We start from the raw sequence: 19,776 nt of genomic DNA, 5'->3' as shown, positions 1-19,776 counted from the left end.
TGGGCAGGAGCTGATTGGCTCTGTGCTCCCGGGGCCAACTTTAAATTTCAGCAAAGTGGGCACAGGCTCCACGGTCTTCCACTGGGACCTGCCTCTGACGGGAAAGGTAATCTTCTTACCTAGTTTCCTGCCTTGTCTCTCCCTACTCCTTCAGCTCTGCTGTCCCTGAGCAGGATTTCTTCTGCTTTCACTCCATGCAAGCCACGGTGGGGATGGGGACATCCCGGCCCTTGGCTGTGCACATCTCTTGAGCTTACATTGCTTTATACTGCTGATCCTTGTGCACGAATTTCCTTCTAGTGTTTCTTGTTGCAGTGCTTGTATGGCTGAAGGTAGTCTGGGAGCCCTGCAAGCCCAAGCCGGGGTGGTAGCGTGAAATGAGAATTATTGGCTAACAGAGCTATTGCCTCCTGCCATTTATCAGTGCTGTAAAAGCAACTTTCTTAATTTGGGTTTATGAACAATTTAGCTTGCAGCAACTTTGGGGGATTATTTGTTGCAAATATCCACCCATGGTGCTTTGACAGAGGGAGTTAAAAAGGTTTAAGAGCAGGTGTCAGAGCGCCCATTCGGAGCTTCTGGCTGTGCCCTTAAGCACATGGTGAGAGCAGTGCCCTTGCTGCGTGGAACGCAGAGAGGCAGGACAGTGCCAAGGGCCACTGCAAAGCCTGGGAAAAGCCAGGGTCGCTGGAAAACCCTGCTGCCATGGGAACTTTGGGACAGCAGGAGCTTTTAGGTTGCTACTAACCAGGACTGTCAAGGACCACAAGTCCCAGGAAGACAAACTCCAGCAATGCTTTGCTTTGTGCCTCCAGGAGCAGCCCAAGATGCCAACAGCCCTCGTCTGCCTGTGCCTGTGCCTGTGCCTGATCAGCACAGCCCTCGCCACACCTGTGAGTATAGCTTTTCCTAGATTCCCAGCATGCTGCTGGAAGCATGAGGTGTACCATCCCATGCATCCTGGCATGCTTTCAGCAGCAGGAAAATGTGAGCTGAGCTGTAGTTGTGTACACCACCTCTGGTGCCTGGGGAGAGGATTAAGGTGAACAGCAGAGGTGAACCCAGCAGGAAAAATATGTATTAGCACTGAGATGGCTGAGCGTGTCACTTCAGTTTAACAATCAGGGCACTGCACAAGAGCCTGTCTCAGTGGTTGTTATCTCTTCCTCTTGATTTCTGTGAATCTGGGATCTGCCCAGTGATTTTGGCCTGGGAGTAGCTTGAGCTGAGCCACAGGGAGGGAGGTGTGGGAAGGATGCTCATCTTACCTGTGTGGGTAACAGGGGTCAGAGGGGCACCTGCAATTATTTTCCAGCTCTCCTAATGTGAAATTTTGACAGATATAACTAAAAAAAGGGCAAAGTAAGATTAATATAATAGCAGCCTTTTTTGTCCTACATAACTGTTGCTCAACATAATAAATACACAGCTAGAGTGAAAGTCTGCTCCTAGAAAAGGCTTGCTTTTTTGTCAGTGTAAGGGGGAAGGAAATGCTGTCTTCCCTGAGGGATGGGCTCTTCCCATGTGTCTTTTACCCCCAGATCAAGCTCTCATGACCGGGTCTGTAGCATGGCAGCCCAGGGGAGGGCAATAAATCATCACAGATTTGCTTTTCAGATAGGGGCGCAGAACAGAGTTAATACTATGCTGTGTAACCAGAGCTTACAATCTGGCCTTTGGTACTGTTCACAAACAATGGAACAACCTGGGAATAGTCAATACTTTGGGGCATGTTTCTGCCCCTTTCACCTGGGCTTGGTGTGTTTCAGTGACTAATTTTGCTGAAATCAAAGAGGACTCCCCTCATAGGGTCATGTCCCCCTCTGGCATGGAGGGAATTCCTGGAATGTCTTTTTGGGGCTCACAGGATGATCCCACCAGCAGGCCCCCAAACCCTGAGGGATGCACTGGCCAGCACCCCCAAAAGATGCCAGGATAATCAGGGAGATCTGGAAGCCTGCAAGCATGTACAGAAAACTGGCCATGAGGGCACTGGGGTTGCTACTTGGTTGCCCAGAAAACACTGGGAAATGCCACCAGTTAATCAGCTCCAGGCTCCTGTCACAGGCAGATCCAAGCAGTAAGCTGGAGCATTCTGGTGTGAGCAATGGTGCTGTGTATTAAAAAGGCTCTGCAATAAAATACTCTGCAGCAGACTCCAGGAAAAGGTTATTTGCAGACCAACAGTATCCTATGAGAATTAGTATGCAATACAATCATGCTGTAGCAGAATTGGCAATACTTTTCAGACCCTGGAATTGGGGTTTTGACCTTTCCTACTATTGCTGTCTTTAAGTCAGCACCCCAGGTAGTGCCTGGGAATTTACTGGCTTATCAATGCAGTTTTCCCACCCTTCCCTGAACACTGGGCAGGATGGGTAGACAGAAGTGGGCACTGGTAGCTGCCTGGATGCTGGGACAGTATGATTCCTCAGCTCTTGCCTGTGTTTTGCTGCCCACAGGTGCCACTGCCGCTGCCCAGGAGAGGTGCCGGGAACTGTGTGGGACAGCACCGGGTATGTATCCCTCTGCCACATCCTGGGGCCTCAGTACTAGTGGGACCCTACTGCAGTGCCAGGCAAACAAAAGGAAACTCCTGCCAATGCATTTAATAAGAAAATTGTGGGGTTTTGTTATTTTCTTCCCCACCAGATACTTCTGAAAGGCTGTAATGCCAAGCATGGCTTCTACATTTTCAAATATGTCTACTCATTCTCAACACGAAGAAACCAGACGCAGATAAAGGTGAGGAAGTGGCATGGGGACACTGCAGGACCCTGGCCTGGCTGCAGTGCCCCCAGCAGCCATCCCATCGCCAGGGCTGGCCCTGACCTCTCCCTTGTATGTACTGCACAGAAAGAAGAGGCTGACCACCAGACTATCATCCCCAGCCGCCGGCTGGATGAGGACAATGCCAGGCAGGAGCCTCCAGAGGCCAGAACAGGCCCAGAGCACAGTGACAACAGCAGCACTGAAGTAATCGAGTATGGGATTGTCTTCAAGCCTGAAAACCGCAGCACTCCGGGCATCAGCAGGGATGGTCCCAGTCCTGGCCCTGGCAGTGGCACACGAGCCCATGGTGGTGGTGGTGGTGCAGGTCCAACCCCATCCAGCTCAGAGGGCAGTGGCGATCTGGATTTGGTGCTGGAAGTTGATGGTGTTCCCATTCTCCCTCAGAGTGAACGCCCCAGTGAGGCTGTGGTGGGGAACAGGTCCAGTGTCAGGAGTGAGGACAAGGATGACAGTGTCTCCAGGGTGGTTCCAGTGGAGGGAGCCATGACTGCCGAGAGGGGGAGGGCCCCTACCACCGGAGGGGCAGGGGATGAGGGCAGTGGGGAGGTCACTGTCTCTGGGCAAGGGCAGGAGGGGGTCAGGAGGGGTACAGGAATGGGAGGTGCTGCTCTGGCCTCTGTCACTGAGAAGATGGAGGACATCCAAGTGGATGCCGCAGGTGTGGATGAATACGCTTACATTCCCAACTCGGGCAGTGTCACCATCACCCGTGGGAGCCTGGGCAGCGCAGCCAGCGACTCCAGCTTTACCCAGGTCTCTCCAGACAAGGATGACGAGGTCAACATCTTCATTGGGAGGGCCAGCATCCAAGTTGGGGAGCAGGAAACCACCCAGGCTGGTGCCACAGAGGGCAGCGAGGATGACGGCATCCCCGCTGTGGGAATCAGCAGCCCCCTCCCCAGGCTGGATGTCACTGCGGCACCCAGTGGCAGCGATGATGACAGCATCCCTGCTCGCAGGCAGCCTGAGGGACAAGCCACCACAGCCACCCCAACCCGGCGGGACAGCGTCACCAGCAGCCTCAGGGATGGCCGTCCCACCGGAGAGGATGAGGAAGGTGCAGCCACCATTGGTGTTGATGGACTGGTAACCCCTGTCCCCTGGAGAGTCACTAGTGGTGACATTACCATCCCCACAGTGCCCAGCATCCGTGGGAAAGATGACGATGAGGTGAGAGGAGAGGGGCAGAGGGTCAAGGGGAAGCCAGACCATGTGGCTACCACGACCCCGCGCCAGTGGGATGACAAGAAGGCCACTGTCACCCTCCCAGCTGAGGGGGCCAGCATCCGCCTGGCCACTACCGAGTGGGACCACACCACCCCGTCGGTGACAACCAGCCGTCGCAAGGCAGCGACGAGCACTGTGCTGAGCAGAGGAGGGAGTGGCGAAGTGGGGACAGCCACCCCCCGGCCCCGTGTGGAGGGACGGCCCGAGGCAGGGACGCGGCTCCGCCCAGGGGGAACAGCGCTGGACAAAGCACCCCGGAAGGACAAAGCACCGTCGGCGAGTGGGAAACCCAACGGCTGGGCGTCGAGTGGTGCCCAGACAAGTGCCGGTGGCCGTGATGGCGATGCTGGGGGCAGGTCGCAAGCCACCAAAGCAGGGCCCAGCCCCACTCCACAGGCAGGGCAAGACATGAGCAGCACGGCAGCAGGCAGGGGCCGGGAACGGGGGCGAGGTGGTGACAGCGGGGCAGCAGTGCCGGGGGCCGGGGGCAGCCGCCGGCCCGGACACCATGGCAGAAGGCTGGGGGCCGGGGCACCGGGCACGTTCGCGGCGCTGGGCCGCAGCAGGCAGTTGGACCAGGTGAAACGCGCTGACGAGCTCCATGTCCGCGAGAGAGCCTTCTACACCCTCGGCGGGGCAGGCGGTGGCCCCCAGGGCCCCTACCCGGGGCTTGGGAGCGCCGACAGCAGCCAGTCGTCCGAGGGGGAGAGGGGCAGCCACAGCGAGAGCGGACAGACGGGACTGCAGCCCTCAGGGTGGGGATCGCCAGGGTACCCCCAGGGCCGCTGGATCCAGGGGCCCCTGTGAGGCGCGGCTGTTACCCACCCCGGCAGGCTCCAGCGGTGGGGTTGGGGATCCCACATGCCACGATCCCCCCTTGGCATCCCCGCCGCGGGCTCTGCTCTTGCCTGGGTGAGGGGCAGGTCGCTGGGGGGCACACGGTGCTTCACAGCCCCGGAGCCAAAAATCACTGGTTCATGCAATCTGCTGTTAATCTGGGGGAGGCTGCGCACGGAGCAGCAGCAGGGATGTGCTGTGCTTGGCAGCCAGGGAACAGCAGCCATGCTACACGGCATAGGGTAGCGGTGTTTGTGCACTGACGCGAAGCAAGTAAAGCACAGCGAGAAAATGCCTCTGTCCTCGCGGTTTCACTTCCAGCCTATTGGAGAAATAAAGAAATTTCTGTACCTGAGGATCTGCTGACTCTGGTGTTTGTAGTGGGACCTCAGGCAGTCGCCCTGTCACAAGCAGCATGCTGGGGGTGGGCTGATCCCTGGGCATAAGGGGATTTCTGGCCCCAGCACATCCCTGGCCCAGTCATCACCTGTGGGGCTGCAGTTTGACCTACAAGCCCTACACATCTCTCCCGTGGGGTATCAAACACTACCAGCTCCTGCCCAGGGTCTCCATGGGCTTGCTGGGGACACCCACAGAGCATCCTTCCCCTCAGCTCATCCACCTCCTGCAGTGAGAAGTCCCCATCATGCCCTCCTGATGGCAGATTCCCAGCCATACTGTCCTTGCAGGAACATCGTAACACTCCAGCCATGCCACTGCCATTCCTGCTCCTAGCCCCTGCACAGGAGCCAGGCTGGGCTTCGACACGCTGGAGCCATGCCGTCAGTAGTGCCCAAAGTTAATCACTGTTTATGCAATTGCAGGTTGCTTTTTCTGTCCGAGAAGCTGCTAAAACAGGCGTTTTAGTGGGAGAGACATTGAGCCTCGAGGGGAGAGGTGCTGCCTCAGCACATGCTGAGGGGCATCCCCACCAGTGCTGTGCCCATGCAGGGAGGAAGTGGGAGCAGCCAGGAGCAGCCACGATGTCAGTGAAGTACCCACAGAATGCCTGCTCTGCTGCACACCTGCACATAGGGAAATGGCAGATCCTGTTATGGGCCATAGAATCACAGGATGGTTTAGGTTGGAAGGGACCTTAAAGACCATCTAGTTCCAGCTCCCCTGCCATGGGAAGGGATGCCACTCACCAGGCCAGGTTGCTCAAAACCCCATGCAACATGGCCTTGAACCCTTCCAGGTACAGAACATCCACAATTTCTCGGGGCAGCTTGGTTCTTAGGGATCATACATGGTTGATTCCTGCTGGAACACCAGGACAAGGATAGCACTGTGTGTCTCGCTGGTGCTATCAGTTACCACCAGCTCTTGGGACTCTGCTTTACTAATCCTCATGCTCACCAGCAGAAAAGGTCAAAAATTTCATGTGCTCACTATGCCCCCACCAGGGCATCAGGCCGTGTTGTCTCCGGGGAAGCTGCTCTACGTAGCCTGGTGCCAGTGCTGCAGGGACATGGAGATTTAGGCAGCCTGTGGCAGGGATATGCCTGCAGCATCCCAGGCTCAAGACAGCATGCGGAAAACTCCCAAAGGCTCGTGGACCTCCTGTGTTTCATTCACCCATCAGGCTGAGTGAAAGGTGCTGGAGGGCTGCTGCCAGCCTGGGTTGGGTGACTCGCCCCCAGAATTGCCATGGCACATCACACCCCAGCACTGATGGACTATGGCAGTGCTCTGGGGATCTATGGCTCTGCATAATTGCCTGGCAAATGAAAACGGTAGTTTTGGGGTCTCGTCGCTTGCAGGGTTGGAACTAAGTGGTTTTCAGCCCCGGTGTAGTGGCCAGGCACCGCCATCCTCAATTCTGACCACACCCTTGTCCAAATGATTAAGCAATATCCTTAAACCAGGGCTGGGCACCATCTAGTGGAATAAAAAGCCTATTGCTGGGAATGTTTTGTGCCTGTTGAATGATGACCAGCTCTGCCTGATGCTGGCGTGGGCACTGCTGCCCTCTTGTCCCACTGCTTCCCCGAGGTCCCGGGAAGCCCTGCCTGAATGGTGAGGTCAGGTGTAAAACTGGCTTGTTCAGGCATAAATGGCATACATTTATAAACCAGCATTTTCAAAACTCACCTGCCAAATAGCACAAGTGGCCGCTGAACATAAAAACTGCAAGTTTCCCAAGGAAAGGGTTTTCCCGGAGTATTGGAGCAAAGTGGGGAGCTGTTTTTTCCTTGCAATGAAGGGTGAACAGATGAGGGCTGGCAGGGTGGGAGTCAACAGGGTGAAACTGCCACCCCTCATTCTCAGACCTCCACAGCAAGCTTACAGCTGGGCTAGAGGTGGCTACCAGGTCTGGGAGTTGTTCCTCTGTGGCCCTTTGCTCAGTGGCTCTGCTGAGCTGTGTGTTTTTGAGGAAATATTCAATTTAGACCTTTAATAAATATGCATTTACATCATGTTCCGTGTGTTGGTTTTTGTTTTTTTAATCAAGGGCAACAGTGTTTTATCTACAGGTGTTTCTTCACGTTGGGACAGCAAAGACTGCTGCTGAAGTGATTTAGGGTCTTTCATCCCACCCTGTAAGTGAGTGAACCCAAGTGAAGAGTGATATGTACTTTCTAGGGGTACAGAGCAAAAAAACAATTCTCCCTAAAAGTCCCAGCTCTTCTTTGGGGCCAGGTGAGTATGGGTGCACACTGCTGCTTCAGGCCAGCAAGGTGGCAAAGAACTGCTAGAATGGTTTCTAAAAGAAGTCTAAAAACCAATGGAGAGCTTTGAGAAACCATTCAAACAGTTTTGAAGTACATGGTTTTAGTTCCAGAGCTCGATGCTGGCTGTGCAGAGGGGGCAGGTGGTGCCCATCACAAATAGCTCTTGTCAGATGTTTTCTTGGCACTGTGGTGGCAGCAGACACAGCCCAGAAAGACAAGGATGCCTTCCCCCTTGCAACACCATGGTTTTTCAGAAGAGGGCAAAAGCAGACAGCCAGAGGGAGCAGCTGAAAGCAGCACCTCTCAAAAGAGAAGGACCGCAGCTACAGGACAGTAATGTTTTTCCCCCTCACCTGCTGTAGTTACTCAGTGAAACCCATCTTTATCCCATGCCAAATACTAGGAACTGAGATGGACTAAAATACTGTGCACAGCCCAAGCAAACCCCTTCTCCCAGTGCTCAGCCTTCCTGCTCCTAAGCTGGCAGACAAGGCTGGGCAACTGGAGGGAGCCTGAGCACATCCAGGTTTCTGGAGGGTGGGAGATGCCCCAAAGCCTCTATCCTTTGCCAAGAGAAGCACTTGTTGCCATTGAAGAGGGTGCAAAACAGCCCCAGAAATAAGAAACTTGCCTGGGTTTTTCTTCTGCAGAACAAGCCACCCAGTACTGCCTATCGTCAGGAGGGTTCAAAAATGTTTTCACTTACTCTGAGCAGTCTTTAATAGACCATCCACCAGCACATCACTGTAAAGATTTTGATAAACATACTCTGAAGTCACAACCATTGCTATAGTTAAACAAAGGTGCATTTTGACACATGGAGTGAAATGCAAATCTCAGTGAGACTAGTAAAAAAAAAATATTAGTCGACATTATAATCTGTTTGGGGCCTCCTTTGGTAATCCTTGACTATTTCCCTGCATCCTCATGGTGGATTTAGAGGAACTGGTCTGCAGGATGGCTTTGGGGAGCAATTGCCCTGCAGCTGGATACTTTGCATACGACATCCTATATTCCATTCACCCTTCTTAAATTACTGTGTCTCCCAGCCCCCTGCTGCCATCATCCAGCAGCAATGAGGAGGATCAAGCTTGACAGCTTTCAAATGTTCAACTTACTAAAAGCTGACCTTCCTTTTCCTCAGTGCTCCCTCTTCCCTTATCCCTGTTGACACATTCCAGCTAAAAGCCATCCAATTCCACCCTAAAATACAAGTGGAGCCAAGCCCAGTCAGCCAACATCAGCTGTACCTGGAGAGTGAGTGAACAGGCACCCTGCCTTAACACATGGGATATTTCAAATGCCAGGAAATCCATTTGTGCTTCGTCTCAGCTTGAACACTCCTGCTGTACAAAAACATCGGGTCCAAATTTTAGACAAGAAAAATCCTAAAGGAGATTTAATGCTTGAAATAAAAATGCTACGGTGCTAGACCAATTCCAAATACATATTTAATATATTAATAAATAAGGACCTCATACCAGGCACTGAATATGAGAAATGAAGGAGGTGAGTATGATGACCAAAAGCAGCCTTTGCTTCAATTTCAAGACAACAGGACTGAGAAAAATGGGAAAGTAATCCCCACCCCTCCTTAAAGACCCAACACTTTACCAATTAGCCAAAAGAAACAACTGTATCAACAGAGAAATTACATTAAGAAATTATCCTCCTCATGTAGAGTATGAGCTGAAAATATCCTTGTACTATTCACAGCATTAGATGAATTTCCACAATCCTCCCCATACCCAAGAACACCCATGGGACCAGGGGCTGAGGAGCATCCCTGTGTCCAGCAGAGCTGGGATGGGTTTGCTCCTGCTCTCAGGAGCCTCAGCCAAACCATTTGAACACAGATGCAGTGGCAGACTGGCTAGAAAGGAAACTGAATTTTAATTTTACCTTTCTTGCTGTGTTGCCTTTCATAGCACAGCAGGGCCTAGAGAGGAAGGTGCTGTCCCTGGTATCAGAACAAACCTCCTCCCAATCCTCTTGTGAAATGCTCAGCACAGGAGTAGTAGAACACCTGAAAACTTTAAGACTTCAGAGACTTTAAATAAGAGTTTAAATTGTTAGACTTTCACCAGTTTAGGGGAAAAAAAAGCACCAAAAATCTTTGATTTAATTTTAATCTCTGTTTACTATGGACTGAAGTTTGAAAAGTCTCATGAGAGTTTTCAGCCACAGACTAAAGAAACATGGAGGAGAAGAGAAGCTGTGGATGCCCTGTCCCTGGAAGGCCAGCTGGCCAGGGTCCTGAGCACCCTGATGTGGTGGATGCTGTCCCTGCCCATGGCACGAGATTGGAACCAGGTGATGTTTAAGGTCCCTTCCAGGGCAAAGCATCTTGGGAGAGCAAAGCGGACTTCTGCTACAGTTGATGGAATGTTGCCACTCCCAAACCGTTGCCACCAGGGCTCCATCCTGGGCGACCCGGGTGACCTGGAGTCCGTTAAGTCAGTTGATGGATCCTCTGCAGGGAAGCAGATGCACAGTGTCCATCTCCTCTGCGTAGTGTCCATCTTCTCTGTCCCCAGTGGGAACAGAACAGCCATTTGCTGACATTTGTGAGAAAAACTCTTGACTGAGTACACACGTAAGTGTAGATTATTTTTGAAAAGGTTTCTGGTGCTGAGGGGCTGTTCTGGGCTTCTGACCCTGCTGCAGGGGTCTGAGGCTCCAGTACTGAACTCAAAAAGAAACTGGTGAGTTGGGAATGATAATCCTGAAGCAGCAGTGGTATTTAAGAGAACAGATATTCCAGATAGGTAATCTCCTCCCTTCTCTTCTGGTAGGTTTGGAAGAACATCATTCTCTGACTCCAAGAAATCAGGGTTTTGTAGCAGCGTGCTACCTAAAGGAATCCAAGGGATCAATCACTTTAGCTTCCCTGGCATTCCTTCTCTGGTGCCTGTCTCACTTACTCTTCCAGTGGTTTCAGGTCACGAAACACCATGAGCGCAGTGAGTACTTTACTACTCAAGGCAAATCTGATTCCTAAAACATGCTGTCGGGGGTATTTCCAGAAAGGACTTAAAGAGTTTGTAGCAAACACACAGAACCAGAAGCCTAATAAGACTTCATGGAACTTCATGTTTTGGGAGACTAAAGATTTTGAATGTCTCTGGGTGCTAGCAATAGTTCAGAAATGCTTACAGTTTGAACAATGACCTGATAAAATTGTAAACTAGTCTCCTCATTTTCAAGCCTTTGCGAGAGGCTGTTTCTGGGTTAGGCAGCTGGGAAGAGATCAGGAGTGATGCCTTTTCCTTGATGTGATGCACTCAGGAAGGAATGAGCCATAGCACCATTTGATGTATATTCCAGCCTTTGCATGAGTGTTTTCTGCACCCTCAGGCTTTCATTGGTGTTGCAAAAATGGAGGCCATTGTGGGTGTTATCCTTACTCCCACAGCAAATGCTAAGCCTTTGCTCCCTCTTAGAATCAGCGAAAGCGCCGTGGAGAGCCAGATGATTCTGGTCAAGCTCACAAACGGAGCAGGCTGCTGGCTCCTAGCACAGGTGGAGCTCCAGAGCCAGAGCCAGTAGACCTCGAAGAAAGTGGTACACTTTTTCTTGAGCTTGGTAAGAACACAAACTGCTTCTGGAGGGTTGGGGTACAGCTGAATGTGTGCATTTGCCAGTCTCTAGGCCCTTTAGCAGGGAGGAAGGGAAACCTGGGATTTTAGGAAGTGCCTAGTGGCATCTCTAAACAGCAAGACTCCTGACAAGTGCATGGGTTTGTTACTGAGCTGCGATACATTGGCGCCTAGTGGGAGATGAGTGTGTGGCAAAGGTCCAAGTGCTGCTCAAACACCTGAATGTCTACTCTGAGGAGCTGGCAGTCGCCCCAGCTGCCACTACAAAGGGTGGCAAACTAAGTTTGGGATCTTCCAAGATGGAATCAGATAAGGAAAATTTGTCATTAGAAAATTTGTCGTGTGCCCCATCTTTCAAGGGAACATGTACAGTATGGTACTGTAAAATTAGGATACCTGCTATCATTCCAGCTTTGGTTTGGTTTTTTCTTTCCTGTGTGATAAACATTCCCCAATGTTAGATGAATCTTATGTTGGTGTGTACCCTCTGCAAGCTGCTGTCATCCAACAGAACTGTGTGAGGAGCTCAGCCACTGTTCTTTGCAGAGGACAGGGCTGGTAATGCTCTCCTGTGGACTGTTGAGAGCAAAGCTTGAGTGAAGTTTATGAAAATAAGAGGCCCAGGGCACCATTGAAGACTATCTCAGCCTGTTCTGCTGGGGCTGTCCATTTCATTCCTCTGCAATTTCTGATCTTGATTCTAACATTCTGGTTTTCAGCTGGTGAGCAGTTCATAGATGTCACAGCTGACTCTCCTGAGTCTGAAGACATCAGTCTAACTGGCAATGATTCTGGCAATGTTGTGGTAAGTAGTAAATGACACACTTCTCTCCATCTCAGTCAAATTAGTCTTCTCTTGTGCTGCCACACGTGTCTTCTGGCATCCAAATAGTCTGACCTCCAGGGCTGAAACACAGCTCTGACTTACCTAGTTTAGACAGAGTCGACCCCAAATGCACCAGTGAATGCGTGAGCATCTCTGAGTATCACTTGCAGAGAGTGGAAGAGTAATTTCAAAGACCTTGTCGCTCCAAAATTTGAGGACAATATTTAGCAATCATGGATAATGGAACAGAAGTAACCAACTTAAAGCTGAAGCTGTTCTAGAGATACCCAAGATATAGGCCAATGATTTAAAGAAAAAGAAAAGGAGAGGACAGGAAGCCTTTGACTCCTCAAATATGAAGGGTTTAGCAGCAACAATGGTTTGAGGTGCTCCTGTCACTGAGGTACCAAGCACAGCTATAGCTGGCTGGGGTACAAACTGGTTATTACTCCAAGAAGTATTCAAAGTTTATTAATCCAGTTCTATTGATTACTCCAAGGAGTATTTTTAAAAGATCCAGCCCACAGTTTATCTGATGAGTTTTGGGATGCCACTGCTGCTGTGCAAAGCAGAAACATGCAACAGGAACAGGAAATGGCCTTGAACTTTATGGAATAATCTGCATAACCCAGCTCCAATTCTGCAAAAATAAGAGTGAGGTTTTTTTCTTCAGCATCTGTTCATCTCATACAAAGACATTATGGCTATCACAGCTGAATTTGCTCATTTAGGGGAGAAAGAGGGAAAGAAACACTTCCAGCCTAAATCAAATCACTGAACTGAAACAGAGCAGCAGGGTGGAAGGTGTTCAGGTGGTTCCTAAATTACCTCTGTTTCTAACCTATTCTAGCAGTGGGAGCAGAACCTGCAGTACCTACTTGTTTCCAGAGCAGCAGATAATTCAGCCGTGCTCCTGGCAAGTGATGATGACGTGGAACCAAGTGATAGTGATGAGTATGTGAGAAATAAAGTATCTCTCGAAAGTCTAATTTCTAGCATAGGGTAGAAAGAGGTTTTTGCCAAGTTTTTGGGTTCTGCTTAATTCTGTGTAAAAACTTCAGACATAGAATATAATATGCCATCTGGGAGAGAACTAAGTAAAAAAAATCCTAGCAAAATCCAGCAGAAACCTCTGCACTGAAATGTATGTACTGAAATGCTCACAGTACATAAAAGTTCTTGGATCAATTGTGTTGCTGGGCTGGCATGTTGCTAAATCAAAGTAGAGGATGTTTTAATTTCTGATATTTTATGTATCAGTAACCCTTGATGTGTGATGAAGTTAATAGTTGCTTGTTTTTCTGGTTGTGCTCTCTTTAGTGCATGGTCTTCAGGTACTGGTAGCTCTCCAAACTGGGTGGATGAGTACTCAGAGGTAAGGATCCATGTGTTATCACCATTTCTGCTTTGTGGGAGGGGAATGGGGCAGAGAGGGAACTGCACAGCTCAGCTGGCCAGTGTGGGATGCAGTGGGCAGCTGGCTAGAAGCTCAGCCCTTGCTTTGATGCTCCAAGTAGCTCATCTGTCCAAGTCTTATCTTGGTGGTGTACACTGAGGGAGAAACCTTTGCCAAGGTAGCACTGGCAGATCTGTGGGTTTGTCATTATTCTATCAGCAATTGACAGATTGCAGGTATTCAAGCCCCATTTGCGTAGGTTGCTATAGAGCAGCAAACTGGAATTCTTTCCTCCCAATCCCTGTTCTGGCTTTTTTTCTTCATCAGCTTTTCTCCCAATATGAAGTTTTTATGTATAACACAACTGAATTTGCCTATTTTTGGGAGAAAAGGGAAAGATTTGCCTTCATTCTAGATCCAGTTAGGGAACTGAAACAGGGCAGCAAGGAGGAGTGTTTTCAGACGGTTCTTAAGATGCTACCCTTTGTACCCACCTGCAGTGGGAGCAGAACCAGGAGCATCCACTTCTATCCGGAGCAGTGGATAATTCAGTGACACTACTGGCCAGTGATGATGATGAAGAACTGAGAGATGATGATGGGTATGTGCCAGATAAAGTGTCTTTCCAAAGACTGACTTCTGACATACAGTAACAACAGTTTTTGCCAAGCTTTTAGGTTCTGTTTAATCCTGTGCAAAAACCTCATACTTGAAATATAGTGGTCTGTCTGGAAAAGAACTAAGTAAATAACAAAACAAAACAGTAAAATCAATCAGAAACTTTTCTATTCATGAAGCCATTATTGGTTGTATCTTACACTATGGCTTGGATATGTTGAAGTGCTTGCAGTACATAAAAGTTCTGGGAATGCATGTGTTGCTGGACTGAGGTGTTGCTGGGCTGGGATGTTGCTAGATAATCAGGATAACAGATACTTAATGTCCAACATTTTATGTATCAGTAACCCTTGAAAAAAGGTGGTGAAAATAATGGCTGTATATTTTTCTTCTTCTGTTCACTCAAAAGGCTCTTTGATTCCCTAATGAGTGTGCTTTACAAGGATTGCTTCTTATGGGTAAGAATCCATATGTCATCATCCTTTCATTTTCTGTGGGAAGGGAATGGGACAGAGGGGGAGCTGTGGGACTCATCTGGCTAATGGGCAGCTGGCTTGAAGCACAGCCCTTGCTTTGGAGCTCCAGTTTGCACATCCCTCCAAGTCACATTTTGGTGGTGTGCTTTGAGGGAGAAACCCTTATCAAGATGGCACTGCCAGATCTGTGGATGGATTCCTCATTATTTCGCAGTAACTGTCAGATTGCAGATATTCCAATTCTTATTTTCCTGCTGCCCATAGAGTAGCAAACTGGAATTCTTTCCTCCCAATCCCTGTTATGGTTTTCTTTCTTCATGAACTGTTCATCTTAGATGAAGTGCTTATGGTTATCACAGCTCATTTGCCCATTTTGGGGAGAAAGAGGGGAATAATCACATATAGCCCAAATCCAATCGGGGAGCTAGGAGAGCAGGGTGGAGGGGATGTAGGTGATTCCTAAATTGCCTCTGTTTTTACCCTGTTACAGCAGCCAAAGGAAAGCCAGCACTACCCACTTGTTTCCAGAGCAGCAGATAACTCAGATGTGCTCCTGGCAAGTGATGATGAAGAGGAAGGAAGAAATAATAATAGGTATGTGAGAGATAAAGTTTCTCTCTAAAGTCTAATTTCTGACATAGAGTAGAAACAGACTTTTGCCTAAGTTTGGGTTCTGCTTGATATTGTGCAAAAACTTCAGACGTAGAATATAATATCCTGTCTGGAAGAGAACTAAGTTTAAAAAAAAACAAACCCAAAACAACCTAACAAAATCCAGCAGAAACCTTTCTTCTCATTGATGAAGGCATTAATGAATGTATATAATATTATGTCTAGACATACACTCAAATGCTCACAGTACATAAAGGTTCTTGGATTGATTGTGTTGCTGGGCTGGGATGTTGCTAAATCAGAGTAGGAGATGTTTTAATTTCTGTTTCAGTAACCCTTGATGTGTGGTAAAGTTAACAGTTGCTTGTTTTTCTGGCTGTGCTCTCTCTAGTGCATGGTCTTCAGGTACTGGTAGCTCTCCAAACTGGGTGGATGAGTACTCAGAGGTAAGGATCCATGTGTTATCACCATTTCTGCTTTGTGGGAGGGGAATGGGGCAGAGAGGGAACTGCACAGCTCATCTGGCCAGTGTGGGATGCAGTGGGCAGCTGGCTGGAAGCTCAGCCCTTGCTTTGATGCTCCAAGTAGCTCATCTGTCCAAGTCTCTTCTTGGTGGTGTACACTGAGGGAGAAACCTTTGCCAAGGTGGCACTGGCAGATCTGTGGGTTTGTCATTATTCTAGCAGCAACTGACAGATTGCAGGTATTGAAGCCCCATTTGCGTAGGTTGCCATAGAGCAGCAAACTGGAATTCTTTCCTCCCAATCCCTGTTTTGGTTTTTCTTCTTCTCCTTCTTCTTCTTCTTCTTCTTCTTCTTCTTCTTCTTCTTCTTCTTCTTCTTCTTCTTCTTCTTTTTTTCCTTTACTTCAGTTAATCTAATATCAATTTGCCCATTTGGGGAAAATTGAGGGAAAGAAGCATCTCCAGCCTAAATCCAGTTTAGGATAGTGAGGAAGGTTTTCAGGTGGTTCCTGAGCTGCCTCTTTGTCTATCCTGTTCCAACAGCAGGAGCAGAACCAGCAGCAACATCTTACTTGTTTTCAGGGCAGCAGCAATAAACTACTTTTAATGTTCCTAACCAAAATAAGAAGGTAATAACTTAGCATTTTCATCTGTTCTGCTGTATTTGCTTTGCTGAGCTGGTGTTGGAATGTAACACCAGGGCTGCACACTAAAATCTAATTGTATTTTCTTTTCTCTCTCTTCCCATATGCGCTGATGCAAGCTTCTTGAAGGTGAGTTACATTTTACAGTTGATAATGGAATTGTTATAAACATAATCCTTAGTTTTTCAATAATCTCAGGCAGCAGGATTGAAACTGCACTCAGCAAAAGGCAAATGTCAGTGATAAAGCCCCTGGCCAGTGTCTTAGAGAATGGATCCCATCTGTGTCTGATAGCTGCTGTCAAACAAGATGGAAAATCCCTGCAATAGAAGTTGTAGCTCAATACTTGTGTAGAAAGGGACTTTAATTTGGTGACATTTTCTGTGATTTTAATTGATTAGTGCTTGATTATTGTTATATGGACCCAGGAGTTGCAGAGATCATTGTTGCATGTTTTCTGAGAATTAAAAAGCAAACAGCAGTTCTCACCCTTTGGATGTTACAGTCCAGGCCATTAAAAGTTTATCTCCTTTGGACTACATGTGCTATAACTCCATTTTCGAGTTGCGTTGACACCATAGGACCAATTCTTACCCTGTTAGTAAGAATTGTGTGAGGGAGCTTCATTCATAAGGCAGATTTTTTCATAGGTAGTGTAACTTTGTGGAATGTCACTGAGAATCTCTCAGGTGACATTCTTAGCTGTTTGTAGGGTGAATAGAGACAATGTTTTGTGTTGGTCAGTAGCAGAATAGTCTCAACGTGTGGAAGGGTTCAGCCTCAATATTTAGGGAAAGTAGTTTGTTTAAGATTGCATTTAACCCAGCTGAATATTTAATGGGTCCATTTAAATGGGTCCATTTAAAACAGGAGACAGACCATTTATAATAACGCATTTCACGGAAAGTTGCCCGGAGAGGGTAAATAATAGCTCTGACTTATCAAAATTAAATTGCAGGGTGTGAACAACAAAGCAGCCAGCTACTGTTGGACAGCTCTGTACTGAGTGGTGATGATGAAGATGAAGCAACAGATAATGATGTGTCTGTGATTGATTCAGCTTCTGAAGAAGGGGATTCATCAGATGAGGAAACTGAAAGTTCAGAGTAAGTATGCCTCATGACCTACCAGACACTGAATTTTGCCTTTTGCTTTTCATACAGGCAAGACTAAGTTTTAGTGCTATGGCCTGGCTTGTCTTTGAAACCTTCCTTTACTCTACTTATTTCCCTCTTTCAATGAGGACCACATCCTGTGCTGCATGATGATCAAATGGTACCATTTATACTTTAGGAGAGAAAGGCAGCCCAAGGCAGATGGACAACTTTGCACACAACCTTAAAGACGAGTTTGGGGGTATGGCAAGAAAGAGTGATTAGTCATAGACCATAGCTCACAAGGCACTGCATTTTCTTTTCATGCCAGGCTCTAGTAGTGCCATTAGATATGGAAATACTTTCATTGATATTGATGGCTTGCAGCAGCAGGACAAAATAAGTTCAGATCTTAATAAAGTTGGTGTGCTTTGAGCTTTTTGGATTACTGAAAGGCAACATAGGAGAGAACTTAATATATAAAAGGCAAAATGTTTTCCTTTGGTCTCAAGCTCCTCTGTTACAGCATGAGCCTTCTTGCTCTGTTTAGGTGAGGCTGAAGAGCAGCACTTAACACTGAGTAAAGGGGTCCTTTTTGCCAGAGCTGTTTTCAGTGTTACTCTGTAGTGTCAGACCTTGTTCCATTCTAAAACGAATACTTTCCAGACCACAGCTGGATGCTTAAGTTACAAAGTTGTTATTGATGACCTGTTGGACATAAATGCTGCCATACATAGATTGCCCAGGGCTGGAGGCTGCTGATACTTCAAATCCTAGAGCAAGATGCCTGAATGCATCCTTCGCCCAATGAAAACCAAGATGCTGTTTCCTTTGGGACAGGGAGACCCACACTCTTTATTACATACAGCAAAACAAGAGAGTTAAGGATATGCAGGGTTCTTCAAAGGAAATGTGTCATGGCTGCTCAGTGCAGTGGGATGATTAGGTGATATTTTACGTGTCAGTGACCCTCATAGTGTGATGACATAAACAGCCACATGTTCTCTCTGGTTCTGTTCTCTCTAGTGCTTGGCCAGCAGGTACTATTAGGTGCCCGATCTGCATGGATTTTTATCCACAGGTAAGGATCCCCATGCTGTCATCCTTCCAGCTTTGTGGGAGGGGAATAGGGCAGAGGGGAAGCTGCACAGCCCAGCTGGCTGGTGTGGGATGCTGTGGGCAGCTGGCTTGAAGCACAGACCTTGCTTTGGAGCTCCAAAAGTTTCTTCTTTTTGGTGTACATAGAGGGAGAAACCCTTGCCGAGGACGCACTGCCAAATCTATATGTTCCTCATTACTGAGCAGAAACTGACAGATTGCAGATACTCCAAGTCCTATTTTCGTGCTGCCAGAGAAGCAGCAAACTCATATTCTTACCTGTTGTGACCTCCTTTCTTCCAGATTGTGCAAAGTGGACGACTGATTTTGTCAACTCTGTGTGGCCATGTCTTCTGCAGTCAGTGCCTCCCTTTTGCCCTTCAGACTGCCAGCTTTTGCCCAACCTGCAGGACAGAACTCACTCCAGGACAATACCATCCCATTTATATATAAGTGGTTCTGTTTTTCAAGACAGATTCAGATGGATTTTGGGGGATAGGGGGTATAAAGATCCCTTCTTTTTTTTTTTTTTTTTTTGTATATAGTTCTTGTTGTATAAGGTTCCATTAAATTTTTAATTGATTCAAATATAATGACGTCTGTTCATCTGTGTTGGATTCTGCTGGTAGACAGGCACTTCTTTAAATAGGTGGAAAGAAAACTCTTGATTTGATCAGTCACAAGTTCTTGTTCTTTTCATCACACTGTAGTAATTGATTTTGGGGGGAAAATACTGAAGGCATAAGCTTTGTAGTTCTTGTGATAGTGTGTGTTGTATAGGGAACAGGAAACAGGCACTGCTTGGGGTGTGAGGGCTTCTGTTTCTCAGGACAGACTCAGCTGGATGTTTTGCAGAAAATGTCATTATTTCAGTGCTTTGAAGGTTGCAAGAGCAGCAGGTTGTGCACACATCCAAAGACAACAATTTTATTTGAGAATAATTTGTATGTATCTAGATAGCTTGTTTACGGTCCAAGCTGCTCCTTGTTCTGTCCCTTGTTATAATGTTCCATTGATGACTGTCAGCTGATGACAGCACTGCCAGCTTCTATGAAGCTCTTCACCTTCGTTTAGAAGTGTGTAAACTTAAAGACTTTAATATAATTGCTTCAATATAGTTGCTTTATTAAAACTCCTTCAATATTGCTTCAAAAACTGTGTACTATACTAGTAATTATAGCTACCTGTACCATGTTGTACATAATTCTGATTAAACACCTTTTAAAAAAAATCTTTATCATTATTGCAACCAATTTAAATGAATCATTAATTTAATTTTTATAAATATATTTGGTTTGCCATCCTTAATCCTGCTGGACAAAGTTCTATAAAGGCTCAATTACACCTCCATAATCCGTTGGACATAAACCTCTGGCAAAGCCTGGGGCCCAAGATTGGATCCAGCTGCATGTAGGCTC

General features: G+C 47.7%; 2 protein-coding genes and 2 long non-coding RNA genes across 5 annotated transcripts; all 4 read left to right on the top strand.

Moving 5' to 3' along the window:
* Positions 1–578: 578 nt before the first annotated feature.
* Positions 579–5,212, top strand: MEPE (matrix extracellular phosphoglycoprotein). 2 transcript variants are annotated; one of them, XM_085058294.1, is made up of 4 exons: positions 579–893; positions 2,463–2,516; positions 2,653–2,745; positions 2,857–5,212. In XM_085058294.1, the coding sequence occupies exons 1-4, from the start codon at positions 828–830 to the stop codon at positions 4,825–4,827; spliced, it is 2,184 nt and encodes a 727-aa protein (XP_084914420.1). In that variant the 5' UTR covers positions 579–827; the 3' UTR covers positions 4,828–5,212. The 2 variants fall into 2 exon arrangements, with proteins under 2 accessions (XP_084914420.1, XP_084914419.1); XM_085058293.1 differs by having other exon boundaries at positions 2,653–5,212.
* A 4,736-nt stretch (positions 5,213–9,948) lies between these two features.
* Positions 9,949–14,253, top strand: LOC146438042 (uncharacterized). Its single transcript, XM_085059887.1, has 7 exons — positions 9,949–10,128; positions 10,328–10,495; positions 10,976–11,117; positions 11,851–11,936; positions 12,808–12,911; positions 13,278–13,332; positions 13,854–14,253. The coding sequence occupies exons 2-7, from the start codon at positions 10,487–10,489 to the stop codon at positions 14,004–14,006; spliced, it is 549 nt and encodes a 182-aa protein (XP_084916013.1). The 5' UTR covers positions 9,949–10,128; positions 10,328–10,486; the 3' UTR covers positions 14,007–14,253.
* A 94-nt stretch (positions 14,254–14,347) lies between these two features.
* Positions 14,348–15,505, top strand: LOC146438041 (uncharacterized). Its single transcript, XR_014852013.1, has 3 exons — positions 14,348–14,429; positions 14,938–15,041; positions 15,451–15,505. It is a non-coding gene; the product is annotated as an uncharacterized LOC146438041 (long non-coding RNA).
* Positions 15,506–17,123: 1,618 nt separating this feature from the next.
* Positions 17,124–18,906, top strand: LOC146438040 (uncharacterized). Its single transcript, XR_014852012.1, has 3 exons — positions 17,124–17,272; positions 18,287–18,341; positions 18,662–18,906. It is a non-coding gene; the product is annotated as an uncharacterized LOC146438040 (long non-coding RNA).
* Positions 18,907–19,776: the final 870 nt, after the last annotated feature.

Source organism: Lichenostomus cassidix, chromosome 4 (genome assembly GCF_008360975.1).
Source record: "Lichenostomus cassidix isolate B80296 chromosome 4, HeHo_3.0, whole genome shotgun sequence".
Classification (NCBI taxonomy): domain Eukaryota; kingdom Metazoa; phylum Chordata; class Aves; order Passeriformes; family Meliphagidae; genus Lichenostomus; species Lichenostomus cassidix.
The sequence above is the reverse complement of the archived record's forward strand: the minus strand, read 5'-3'. Positions and strand labels throughout refer to the sequence as shown.

Excerpts from the sequence above, each read along its gene's own strand:
- LOC146438042 (XM_085059887.1), top strand. Across the intron at positions 11,937-12,807 it reads ATGATTCTGGCAATGTTGTG|CAGTGGGAGCAGAACCTGCA; the intron begins GTAAGTAGTAAA and ends AACCTATTCTAG. Across the intron at positions 13,333-13,853 it reads GGGTGGATGAGTACTCAGAG|TGGGAGCAGAACCAGGAGCA; the intron begins GTAAGGATCCAT and ends ACCCACCTGCAG.
- MEPE (XM_085058293.1), top strand. The coding sequence starts at position 828 with ATGCCAACAGCCCTCGTCTGCCTGTGCCTGTGCCTGTGCCTGATCAGC. Across the intron at positions 894-2,462 it reads GCACAGCCCTCGCCACACCT|GTGCCACTGCCGCTGCCCAG; the intron begins GTGAGTATAGCT and ends TGCTGCCCACAG. Across the intron at positions 2,517-2,652 it reads ACTGTGTGGGACAGCACCGG|ATACTTCTGAAAGGCTGTAA; the intron begins GTATGTATCCCT and ends CTTCCCCACCAG.